General features: G+C 40.1%; 1 protein-coding gene across 3 annotated transcripts in view; it reads left to right on the top strand.

Annotated features, from left to right (window-relative positions):
- The window catches only part of shtn1 (shootin 1), a 48,290-nt gene extending 38,165 nt beyond the window's left edge, over nucleotides 1-10,125 (top strand). For all 3 annotated transcript variants that reach the window (XM_021609902.2, XM_021609890.2, XM_021609911.2), the window contains 5 exons: nucleotides 3,195-3,301; nucleotides 4,181-4,231; nucleotides 4,456-4,576; nucleotides 5,403-5,561; nucleotides 9,133-10,125. In XM_021609902.2, the coding sequence (XP_021465577.2) occupies nucleotides 3,195-3,301; nucleotides 4,181-4,231; nucleotides 4,456-4,576; nucleotides 5,403-5,512 (389 nt within the window). In that variant the 3' untranslated portion in view covers nucleotides 5,513-5,561; nucleotides 9,133-10,125. The remainder of the gene's footprint in view (nucleotides 1-3,194; nucleotides 3,302-4,180; nucleotides 4,232-4,455; nucleotides 4,577-5,402; nucleotides 5,562-9,132) is intronic.
- Nucleotides 10,126-13,261: the final 3,136 nt, after the last annotated feature.

Below are 13,261 nucleotides of genomic sequence, written 5' to 3'. Positions count from 1 at the left end.
TTTGTTGAAGCACCTTTGGCAGCGATTACAGCCTCGAGTCTTCTTAGGTATGACGCTACAAGCTTGGCACACCTTATTTGGGGAGTTTCTCCCATTCTTCTCTGCAGATCCTCTCAAGTTCTTTCAGGTTGGATGGGGAGCGTTGCTGCACAGCTATTTTCAGGTCTCTCCAGAGATGTTTCAGAGACTTGTCCCGAAGCCACTCCTCTGTTGTCTTGGCTGTGTGCTTAGGGTCGTTGTCCTTGTTGGAGGGTGAACCTTCGCCCCAGTCTGAGGTCCTGAGCGCTCTGGAGCAGTTTTTCATCAAGGATCTCCTGACTAGTCTCCCAGTCCCTGCCACTGAAAAACATCCCCACAGCATGATACTGCCACCAACATGCTTCACCGTAGGGATGGTGCCAGGTTTCCTCCCGGCGTGATGCTTGGCATTCGGGCCAAAGAGTTCAATATTTGTTTCATCAGACCAGAGAATCTTGTTTCTCATGGTCTGAGAGTCCTTTAGGTGCCTTTTGGCAAGCTCCAAGCGGGCTGTCATGTGCCTTTTATTGAAGAGTGTCTTCCGTCTGCCCCCTCTACCATAAAGTACTGATTGGTGGAGTGCTGCAGAGATGATTGCCCTTCTGGAAGGTTCTCCCATCTCCACAGAGGAACTCTGGAGCTCTGTCAGAGTGACCATCGGGTTCTTGGTCACCTCCCTTCTCCCCCGATTGTTCAGTTTGGCCAGGCAGCCAGCTCTAGGAAGAGTCTTGATGATTCCATTTAAGAATGATGGAAGCCACTGTGTTCTTGGATACCTTCAATGCTGCAGACATTTTTTGATACCCTTCCCCAGATCTGTGCCTCGACACAATCCTGTCTCGGAGTTCTATGGACAATTCCTTCGACCTCATGACTTTGTTTTTACTCTGACATGTACTGTCAACTGTGTGCCTTTCCAAATCATGTCCAATCAATTGAATTTACCACAGGTGGACTCCAATCAAGTTGTAGAAACATCTCAAGGATGATCAATGGAAACAGGATGCACCTGAGCTCAATTTTGAGTCTCATAGCAAAGGGTCTTAATACTTATGTAAAAGAGGTATTGCTGTTTTTTCTTTCTTTTTTTGCAAAAAAATCTAAAAACCTGTTTTCGCTTTGTCATCATGGGGTATTGTGTGGAGATTGATGAGGGGGAAAAATTATTTAATGAATTTTTAAGAAGGCTGTAACGTAACAAAATGTGGAAAAGGGGAAGGGGTCAGAATACTTTCCGAATGCACTATTTGTAGCTAAGATATACCGTCTGGAAGACTTGAATCTGTGACCCAATTGCTTCAGAGCCTATCACTATAGCAGAAGCTCTGATCTTTGGGTTGCACTTTATTTGGATAGTGCCTATTATGTTTTAAACTAACATGGCTCTTATTGATACAGTACCTAGACATCCACATTCAGACTTTGTACAACCTGTCCCATCCACAATCTCATCTGTTTCTCAGTCCATCCACATAGTTTAACTGTTTATAGTTTCCACTCTCTCTTATTTCAGGTTGCACTCAGGTAGAATCACCTTGTTGCGGTCTAATCTTGAATTCTGTTGACTACCATGTGCTTTGACCTTGGTTTTCTTGCAGTATCCATAATTGAAATTAAAATGTTTTATTGTTTTCTCATTTAAAACTGCATACAAGACATTTTTCTGTCACAAATGTTCCCCTCCTCGATGCAATGTGTAGAAATTCCTCAGTGGAATTCAATGGCAGCTCGACTTAATTGAGGGCCATTATTTAACCCAAAATTAAGGTTGCTCTCAAAGTAATTTCTATTTTCCAGAATCACTATGGGTCAGTTGGGTCACTTTTGTATGCGGAATGTAGACATTAATAATTGAGTAGTCGAAGGACACCAGTTTGTGCTTTATGAGCATTTATTGGGGATGCATTGGGCATTGACGGGCCATGTTAGTTAAAGGCCCAGTACAGTCAAAAAGTAGATTTTTATGTGTATTATATATATTTCCACACTATGAGGTTGGAATAATATTGTGAATTTGTGGAAATTATGATGTCCCTTTAGTGTAAAAACTGTTTGAAAAGACCGGCTGAAATTTCAGCCTGTTTTGATGGGATGGAGTTTTTGTGCCTGCCTGGCGACATTACCAGGCAGTATAAGTTAATAGACCAATAACAAAGACAGTTTTAAACCTCTCTGCCGATAACAGCAAGTTTTCAGGTTACATATCCCTCCCATTTGGCTCGTCCAATTAGGCCCCTTACTCAGACCGCTCCCAGACAGTCCTAGCAAAATTCTTGCTTGAGAAATTGCTCTTTGAAAGAAGCAATTTTTGTTTCTTTTTGAATATTTTAATTGAAAACAGTCACGGTAAAGTACTTAATTGTTACCCAGAAATGATTTGATATTGAGATAAAAATGGCTGCATTGGACCTTTAATAAAGTTGCGTTCATCCGTTTGCATGGACAAAAAACAAACCTTGAATAGTTAGAGTGGGTGATACATTTGAATGTATTTTCTGAACATAAAAATATCCTTGTTTTGTTATCAGTCCTTCATTTTCAGTGATTTTCTGTTATTGGGCACTCACTACTGTACCTGGTTGCCCCTAGAGGTAGAAGAGAATGGCTTGAATACCGTCATCAATGATATTTTTCATTTTAATTGCAACGTTTTAATAAAAAATAAAAATTCTTTAATACTTTGAATATTTATTGGAATACTTTGGAGGACAACATTTTCATAACAATGTGAGTTATGTGCCAGCTAACAATAGCTTTATTGTATAATCTTAATTGAAGGTTACAAGGTGATTAGGTTTACCCATTGAATTGTTGGGAGCATAGAGTGTGCAATGTTCTTACATTTCTTTCTACAAGCTGTTAAATGAAACATCTCCCAACTTTTGTCAGCAGCATATAACTTGTATTTTCTTGCAGAATTTGCTAAACTTTTCTTTTTGAATGGAATAAAAACATAATGGTTGTTGGAGTACCGAAACCATTTGTAAAGACCACTGTATGAACTGTTGTCCGTAATGTTTGCCCGCAATACTCGCCTTCATGGAACGTATAGACAGCAATAGAGGAGGATGGAGGTAATGTTTTTTATTAAATCTCCAAGTAAAGTTGTACTCTATTCTTAGTATGGATCAAAATCCAAGAAATAACCTATGTGCTCTTTTTGTGTTTACTCCTAGAGATGGACATCAGGCAACAAGCTGTGGATGAGATGATGCAGAGAATCAAAAGGGGGGTTCACCTCCGACCCGTGGGCCAGGCCCCCAACAAAACCAAGCCCGTCCAGGTACATGCAGGATATACCTCACAAAGGGTCACCAACATTGTACCACTTCAGCTCAGAGAAAAGCTGAGTTTCTACATAAATGCACTCTTTTTCCTTGTTACAGGCGAAATGGCTATATGACCTGTACAATCATGTTCATGGACCTGTGTCCTAAGAATAGTGTATGTGGTACTGAAGTGAGCTTGTTTTTGTGCGTTGTAAGACTTCTAAGCCATGTCGACATGGAGCTCTGGACATTATGTTTACCTGAGAGAAAAGCTGTTTTTCAACGGGAACACAGTGAAAGGCTTCATGACCTGTCGAAATCATGTTCACGGGCCTGTATGTTTCTAAATAGCATAGCGTCGCTGACGGAAGAAAACCTTGTATCTCCATAATTGAAACTTCAGGAAATTGAAAAACTGCTCTATTTTACAAATAAGGTCCATACGACTATGTAAACTTCAGAAGCTATTTTGAACACATTGTCACATTCCAACAGGGATGACAGTGTGCTGTATGTGATTCCCGCTCGAGCTTGTTTTTGTAAGTTCTTATGAGATCTCTAAGACATGTCAACATGTAGCACTTAGCACTCTGCCCACAGTTCTCTCAAAATTGGAGACCATTAGGACCTATACTTTACCCAAATTATTTTATAATGCGTAAATTGTCTGTTTGCATGCTAAATTAAATAATTATACACTATGTGGACATCTTTTTATTTTTTGACCCTGTTTTAACCTGTATTCTGGTCTCTGTGGTACGAAGAGTGGTCTAGAAATACACTACAATGCTAACAGGTTCTGTAGGCTGAAACAGTGATTGGGATAAATGTGTCAAATATGTGCTGCTTATTTACCAAACCCATCTTTCCATCTGTCCTCATCCTCTTACCAGCGAGAAAGGGTACCCTCTAATTCTGCCATTCAGGAACTTAAAGGAATTCTGGTAATGGAACCTTTTAATAATAGCAGTAGTCCTTTTTGATTTACTTTTCTTTTCCAAAATGTTGTTATTTGTTGTTGGTGATAAAAACCATGATTTGTTAGACGCTACAGTATACAAGCTACCAGAACAAACAATATTTATTTTATACATAGCTACTTTAAGTTGTTAGAGGTTATTCTCAAAACCATACCAGAATCTGTATCCTTTTTGTTCCAACTGTACAGGACACTTTCAAAAGGCCCTCCCCCCACCTTAAAGTTGGATCTCCATCAACAAACACTGAGTCTGAGCTGGAGAGAGTTCTACAGAGACGACGGGGCGCATTCAGGACCTCACAGGAAAGTTGTGAGTTTTGTCTCCTTTAAAATATATACAACTGAAGAATGACAAGCCCGTACTTACTCTGGAGGGGGTTTCAGTGGCCGTAAAGATGACGAACAATATTGTATCAAGTTTTGTCTATTTAGACAAAGGCAGTCTTATGTCCTGCTAATAGTTTCAGTACGAATAGCTAAAGGATGGGATCATGGAGAGAGTCTTGTGTAACAAGAAATAGGTAAGATGACATCCGTAGGAGAGTATCATAATGTAACGTTTCTCTATTTTATTTGCTTTATTGTTATTATTAAATTAAACAAGTGATATTACATTTAGGAGACTGTATATATATATATATATATATATATATATATATATGAGGCATGTTCAAATGAATTCCAGTAATTAATGCAAGAATAAGGTTATTGCCTTTCTCCCTTCACCTGTTGTAAATGTTATATAAATATCAATCATTTGCATACACATGTTCTAATTATTTAATCATTATTTAGTGAAACAACATATTGCAAATCTCAAAATATGAATATCTCTTCGTCCACACAGCCCACCCATGTTTTGTAGTATGGACACCACTTTCTGGAGGTGGTTCCTGGTAGTTGATTTAGTTAAATGTTCAATTATTTTACACTCCTTTGCAATGATTTAAACATATAAGAAGTTGTGCCGTGTTGCAAACACACCTACAGAACAATATCAGTTCTCTGTCACTGCAGATCCTACCATCAGACAAATAGGTAAACATACTGTAGGCCTACAGTAGCAATTTCCAACTGTTGAATGTAGAAATACTATGGATCTTTATGTGATTGTGTTTATGTCTGTCTCTGTGAAGGTTCACCGTCCTCACCTCGTCCCTTCCCCAGCAGTGTTCTGGATGTCACCAGAGTGAGAGGGGACCAGCCCCAGACCAAGCAGACCTCCCAGGACTCTGTCCCGCTCTAGGCCCACTCAGCTGACCTGAGTTCTGGCCACTAGCACCCTAGATCCCTGGGTAAGTACGCCTCACAGGATGTCTCAGCACCTGGAATCACTGCATTATTTACAATGGAGTTTAAGTCCCAAGACCCAACTGATTGAACATGAGAAACCTTCTTTCTGTAAGATAAATCTCCTTTAGAGTAAGAACCAGTCTGTCCCTAGTTGTTTCTGATGATTACAGGAATAATTAGAGCCGCTCTTGAGATCCAGTGCACCGTGGCTTCATGTTGTATTAAGCTGTGATGTTTTCACACTGCTGCTTGTTTTGTTTTGGGGAGGGAGTGCACTACTGTATGAGGGATTACCATGGGGCGATTGATTTAGGTGAAATTAAATACTTTGTTCCCACAACCGTAGGCTTTGTTAAAATTTCTTTAATGGTGAAGGTGAAGCCCACATTTTTGACACAGTCTTTGTTTGCACTGAGAGGATCCGTCAGCCGGCTTTTGTAGCCTTGAACATTTGCCAAAGCAAGTATGTCTTTAAATTGGTCTGTCTAGACCAGTATTAACCTTGTAGCCTCCCAGTGAGCAATTACAGGGCACTGTGGCAGATTTTGTTTCCACTACTCCCCTCGCTCGATACTCCCCCAGTCTTTCATGGACCAAGATTATATTTTTGTGCAGGTGCAGGCATTATTGTAAAGATTTTTTATAGCAGAATCTATTTCAAAACTAAAGAATGTCAAGCATGTAAATGCACATATAGCATCGTAACTGGTGGTACTGAAGCTTTAGATTTTAGTCAAATGCTTGGCAACTACAGGTTAAGCTGTTCTGCTAGGTGTTTGTTACGGAACAATTGGATTGGGATCAACTTGCTCTCAGAACGCCACAATGACCATCACGCTTAGTTGACCATGAGGATGGGCTTTTTTCACTCACCTGCACAAATTCGTTGGACTATTTCTGAAGTGAGGGGGAAATGTGAGAGCCAGAAACAGGAGTGTGACATCCCGTAACCATTGTGTGGGGCACTAATTGAGGATTTGGGTCTCATTTGTCACTAAGGCACAATTTCCACTTGGAGCACAGTTGAAAGAAAGAGTCAAATCCCCCAAGATTGTGGAGGAAATTCAATTTGAGTGACTTTTCTTTCTGCCATGTTGTTTACATGTATACTACTTACCCCCAAAAGCCTGTTTGAGGATAAAGTGTCTTGTGTTAGATTTATCTTCCAGGCGCCTCAAGGGGCTCAGACTTCATCTTAAGACCTATTGGCTCTGCACATTCATTCATCAGTGGACTGCCGCAAAAATACAGACAGGGCTACAACATTGTTGGAAGAGGAAGTCACTTTGTCATTTTATTTAACAGCAGAATTCCCCTCGACAATGGCCTTGCAGACAGAGGGATCAGTGGACAAGGGGACGTTGCTTGCACCAAGGACTCGGGAATGACTAATTGTGCAGACTGACATGTTTTTCTTATGGCCCTCCATTTTCTCATGTTGAAGGAAGAGGAGGTTAACTAAGACTAAACTTAGATAACGTCCAATGAGATGAGAGTGACATTGAGCATCAGACATTGCTTGAGTAAGCCACTCTATGTGATGGACAGACAGAAAGCGAGACAAAAAGAGGGAGAATACCATAGTAATAATGGATGTTATAGCAGGAAATGGTCCCACAGGCTGGGATTCAAACACAGATAAACAACCTTCGCGCTGCAAGCCTGATTCATAAATGTAAAATATTGCCTTGATTCCAACTGTGTTAACTGTCAAAATGCCAAATAGAACGGGTACATCATTTAATTCAAACAGAAAATTAAGCATGCTTCAAGGGAGAAAACATGTTCATTGATTTGATGGCAGTTACTGCGGTTCCACCAAGTGCAGTGCGATGTCAGTAATCTGCGTTTCTTTGAATCCTGGCCTCAGTCTCTCCTCAACCTCTTTGAAATGATTGCACTTAAAAAAAGTATGTCATTGTAGGTCTTCAGTATTTCGTACGGAATCTGATTCTAGAAGTCACAAACAGTATCACCGACTACGGCCAGCTGATGCTTGCTCTCCTTGGAGCTGTTGTTTTCAGTCCATGGACAGCTCAACGTCGAAAACAGAGTCCATGACCTGGCCTTTCCCTGCTTCCTCTTTAGCGATCTGCCGTCTGACATTGATTGACAAGCAGTAAAGATTCTGTCGATCAGGGCGACAATGTAATTACCCGGAGGCATGCTGTGTCCCTTTTTATTTTGGTGAGAGCCATCTTTACCGCTCTCTATTTCTGTCGCCATCAGCCAATACAATGCAACGTTTTGTTGTTTTTTTTCCCCCCAGAGGGATTGGCAATTAGGAAGCCTCTTTTTAGTGTGTCTAGGAAACACTTAATTTAGCCTATTTTGTTAGTCATTCCGTTTATTTTCCAAACAGAGTAATTGCCTGGTGGGGAACCATGGCTGCTCAGGGCCAATTCATAGGGCTGCTTTCTCTCTGCCCGCTACGTCTGGCTATCCACACTCATTGATTAGAGGATGTCTGTAAATCCAGTGAACTGCCTAGCTCTCTCTTTCTCTTCTTCCTTGGCTTGTTTGGATGTTAAGTAGATGGCTATATGAACACAGAATATTCTCTCATCTTTATCAACAATTTTGTATTATATACCATAGAAGTTGAGGCAATGCCGAGCTAAGCACTTTAAAACCAAGTGAAATCCAGTCTATTATGATGCTCACAATCTTTAGTAAGTTGATATTCCAATTAAAATGCAAGTTTACTCATCCTAAAATGTTGTAACTACACAGGCATTCTTGATAACAGGAGTAATTGTGCTTTGTGCCATGTTCAGCTTTTACTCAGAATGATATGCCTACTTAAGTTACGATAAAGATAAGCCAAGTTAAATAAGTATGGAAAAACTAGCCTTAAATCATAAATCAAGTAAATTGATAGGTTAAATACAGTAATTAATGGATAAATCAATGTTGCATTTTCAGTTGAAAAGAGCGCGAATGAAGAACTCCTTTGACAGGCCCATTGAGGCAGGCCGTAAGTGCTCCAACACAGCTGTGTGGTGGCTCTCCCTGTCTGTTGGTGCACAAAGCACCTCTGAACCGTCTACTTCCCACTGGAACAACTGCCCCCTCTGTTACACTGACGCAGGGCATGCCGCAACTGCTTAGACTACATAATAATTTCCTCTAGGAACTCTGTTGGAGTCGGATGAGGATATGACAAATTATGAAGGGGCCCTTTCTCAGTGTGTTGGCTTTATTTGGTGGTCAGCATTGAGTTGCTGTATGCTTTAGCCTTCTTTTGTGTCGGCTCTTTCAGATCCATCTGTCATCCTGTCAACATTGCTTAAAAAATAGGATGTTTCCTAAACAATAACTTATATCAGCACTAACATGTTACACGAAGATATTGATTAGTGAGTTCCACTAATTGAGTAATAGTGAGTGCTACTAATATCAAATATTTTTCTGTCAGTATCAAACTATTCCAGTACTTCGGTGGATTTCTAATCAAGGTCGATTTTAAAATTGCTTTACACTCAAACGCTTGTTAAAGATGGATGAGTGTATAAATCGTTGGTCTTGCTCAGTGTTTCTCATCTGTGTTCCTTTTCATCTATTTCTCTTTAGACAAGAGACCTGCACCTGTCAATGCTGCAGTCAGCTCTCTGGTGAAGGAAAGAAGACCTCAGAGTACAAAGCATGTCTGGTGTCCCCACTGCACTACACAGGGTTGTGGAGTAAACTACATTTGGTCCAACTAGTAATTGAATTACATTTTGCAGTAGGTTGGTGGTAGTTGAACTAAATTCAAATCTAAGTAGGGTTTTCAGTAGGTAATAATTTTTTTGCCATGTAGCTAACTCCTGGAACTACACACCACTTTTTTTTCACAAAATGAAAAGATAATATGGGTTTTTTTCGGCATCAGACCTGCCTAATTCTCACTTGAAACAGTTGTGTTTAACAGGCTAAATGACACATTCAGATACATATGATAATTTTTCACGAAGTAGTTTGGATGTAGTGAACTACTTTTTCAAAGTAACTTCAGTTAATTAAACTATATTTTTCTTAAGGCTAGCTTTAGTTTAGCTTAAATTCTTTCAGTGTGAAGTAATTGGTAAACTATCTTTTCAGATTAGCTACCCCAACACTGGCATTATACCAAAAATGGAAATGTCATAAACCACATAAAAATAATGGTTATTAAATGGACAGGTTTATTCAAAATAATATTGACCACTGTGTCTTACATAATCTTTTTGTATGTGTGTGTATTTTTTATTCTTTGGAATTTGCAAATATATGTGTAACTATAATTAGTTTATTTCCAGAGTATGTGATGCCAAATTGTGATTCCTTTATGTGGTCATTTTGATCAATTCAGTTTTGTTTCCAAGGAAAAATACAGATCAACGCTGCATTTGGTTAGCGTGAAACCTTTTTGCACTAAGTGACGACTGAAAATTCATTCATATTAATATGGGAAGAAATGTAATGGTGTATCATTTAAATAGATTGTATGAGCTATTCATTTTAAGACTAGTAATTACATTAGATTGACGTAAACATAAATAGAAAATGTCATTTTGGAATAAAAACACTATGGTATTCATTTAATCCTTATATTAATTATATTATGTAAATTACTGCTCCTCCGTTTCTCCAACAAAGAGCGAGGATGTGTCTTTTCTTAAATCTGCAGACAGAAAACAAGTGAAATAAGTTGAATGGACAACAAAGGCTTTAAAAAGGCCAAAGCGAAACTAGCCCCTGCATGACAGTCTATTGAACATATTCTGTAGAGGTCTGTGCACATTGAACATGTCCCTCCTCGCTCCAGGCCCCTCTATTCTAGGTCCGATGATTTCTACTGCTGTGACAGCACTAAAAATATATATATTCCACATAGCCAGAGCCAAACGATATACAAGAGTCCTGTATATGCAATTGGTGCAGAAGTTAATTCTTTATTTTATACAAAGATGAACTCGCTTTTCAGTAATTGCCCAATATCCCTGTCCCTTTTTTGGGAGGCGTAATTAGGTGGCCAATTAACAGAACCAAGGTAGGGTTTTCGCCAGCTCCTTTTCCCCCTCTCATGATTCCTGACACACAGTTTCCTTTCACGTCCAGGGAGAAATGTATTCTCACCAGCCCAGCCATTACTGCCTCTCCTACCCATAGCTTTGTCTAGCCCCCTCTTTCTACTGGCTGAAAAGGCGAGAGGAAAAAGCCATACCCAGTATTCCCTGCTGGGCCAATTCTTCCTCTATAGAAATCAGACGGTTGTATTTAGTCAGCCGCTCTCCACGACTCAGACCTCCCAGTTTGACATACACAACTCCCAGGCCTACGACCTGAGGGAGAGAGAGAAACGCACAATGACAAGAGTTTACGGGCGCCGAGTGCCAACGTGCGATGACTGCTCATCGCCAAGGCACGGAGAAGGCGCCGTCACTTGGCTTTGTTTTGGTGTGAGTACACAATGACAGGCAAACTGTTTATTATATCACTTCAAGAGGTTCTTGGGCCTTGTAAATACAGACATTTGTATTATAAAACTTGTACAGAGCAGAATACATACATAAGTGATGCAATGGATTGTCAGACTGAAATGTGCAGATTTTCAGTCCAACACATTACTAGATAAAGACAGACAGAGATAGACATGTAAACATATAGATCTAAAGAGAATGACTAAGCCTCACCACATCTGAGAGCGAGTTGTCACTGCAGGGCTCACCACACGTCATTCCAATTATTACCTCACCTGACATACAAAGACACACACAAAAGTAATGTATTACCAGGTCAATGAATCAACTCTTTACACCAGGGATGGGCAACTTTTGAAGGGTCTCGGATCAACCCTCCCCCTCTTATTGCTTTATGTCAGTCAATGATAGTCAGTCAATTAGCCCATGTCAGCTAACATTTTTTCGATTGTAAAGTTAGTTTTGCAGCCAGCTATCTAAACTTGTCGAATTACTGGCCGGGGGGCCCCCCATTGATTTTATTAGTCAGTTTCACTCAGATATCATATTGAAAACTGCAAACATTTCTCCCACCCTTTGGCAAAATGAGTAGAATTGCAGCAAACGTGCTTCAAAACTGCAACATTTTCTCTACAGCCCATGGGAAAGTGTAGAATTGCACAAAATTAACTCTAAAGTGTTTATTTTGTATTTTCTTTTAGCTCTGCTGTCAAGACGGGGGCTTGCAATGCGTTTGTTTTTTTTTTTTAAAGAAGAGTGACCCCCACCCTATCAAAGTTGCCCATCCCTGCTTTACACCATCTGTCATTACAGGGGTTCCTCTGAAAAACAGTGAATTCCCCAAAATAAGCATGAACTAACAAACCATAGTTTCATATAGAAGAACATTAATTTGAGTGAGATCTTAAGAACAAAGGTAATCTCGGACACCCAGAACTAAAATCTTGTGTAAATTGCGTCAGATGCTCAGTTGAGTTTAGGGGGAGACGGGTTAGAAAATATACTAACGAAACTACCGAAGTCTCCACCCCTCTAATCGTAAACTCTGACAGTTCAAGCAAGTCTATGGGCCAAATGTCCCCTCCCATTCAGAAATTCAATAGATGCGAGCACCTGCGGAATCATTTGCCCAAATAATCAGTGGCGAAAAATCTGCATACCGGAAACAAAGTTCCTCATTAGTCGTCGCATCCCACAGTCTGTAGACAGATAAAACTTCCATTTACTTCCATCTGTCCATGAGAGATTAGGACAAAGATAAACCGACTGAACATAACTTTGAACATAATTTTGGGTCCCATGACCTTTAACAGTAGAAGTATCGTCGGGTCGCATCATTCGATCGATACATGGCCCACGCAGACATTCATTTGGCTCCCTGTGATAAAAGTTTGAGTCGGCTGCACTCAAATGGGAAAATCTTCATTTGGAATTCATCCAACTGAAACCATCAGAGGAACCATGTAAGTCGGCTTGTCTCACACGTCACCTATTTATTCCAAAATATTTATACTGTCGTGTTCATACTACTGTTTCTATTCACAGTATTGATGTTGTGATGGCAATTATTGTATGTCAACCTGGCCAATATGACGGCTTATTCCCCTAGCATCGATTTGACCTCCAATTTTTCTTGACATTCCATCAAAATGTTGCACACTGTACATTTGACCTACATTAGGACAATGAGTCATGTATTAGTAAACAGCTCTATGTAAAACTCCATCAGTGGATTCCCTTTGTGCTCTGTGGTGACGTAGGTCAGGTCGGTGACTTTATTGGTCCGATTCAGGATGTACCCCTGGAAGAGATGGGGCATCTTCCTGTGACCCGTGACACTGGGGCTTAGAGGAGATGTCAGAGAGCAGGCTGCAGGAGGCTCCAGCCACACTGCTCAGTCTCTCCTACTGCTCCTTACACATCGGGTCACACACACACCATGAGTTTCTATAAGCACACCAACGCATGTCTTTCATTTACTGTGGATGTGTGTTCGGAGGGGTGTTCACATCTTACCTCTTTTCACAGAGGATCGAGCAGGGCTACGACTGCTGGGTATTTACGAATCAAAGCCTCATCCACTAGTTTATCTGGAGACTTGGGGGTTCCTGTAATAACTTCATACTTTCCTTTTGGAGCAGAGAGAGAAAATAAAATCTAACTTTAAAGTAGATCTTTTTCCAGCTTATATTTTGTTTTGAATAACTATAGTATGTCAACATAAAATTCTAATTTTAACTAACAAAATTAGAAGCTGT

This window comes from Oncorhynchus mykiss, chromosome 1, assembly GCF_013265735.2.
Source record: "Oncorhynchus mykiss isolate Arlee chromosome 1, USDA_OmykA_1.1, whole genome shotgun sequence".
NCBI lineage: Eukaryota > Metazoa > Chordata > Actinopteri > Salmoniformes > Salmonidae > Oncorhynchus > Oncorhynchus mykiss.
Note: the sequence above shows the minus strand (reverse complement) of the source record. Positions and strands in the feature narration are given on the sequence as shown.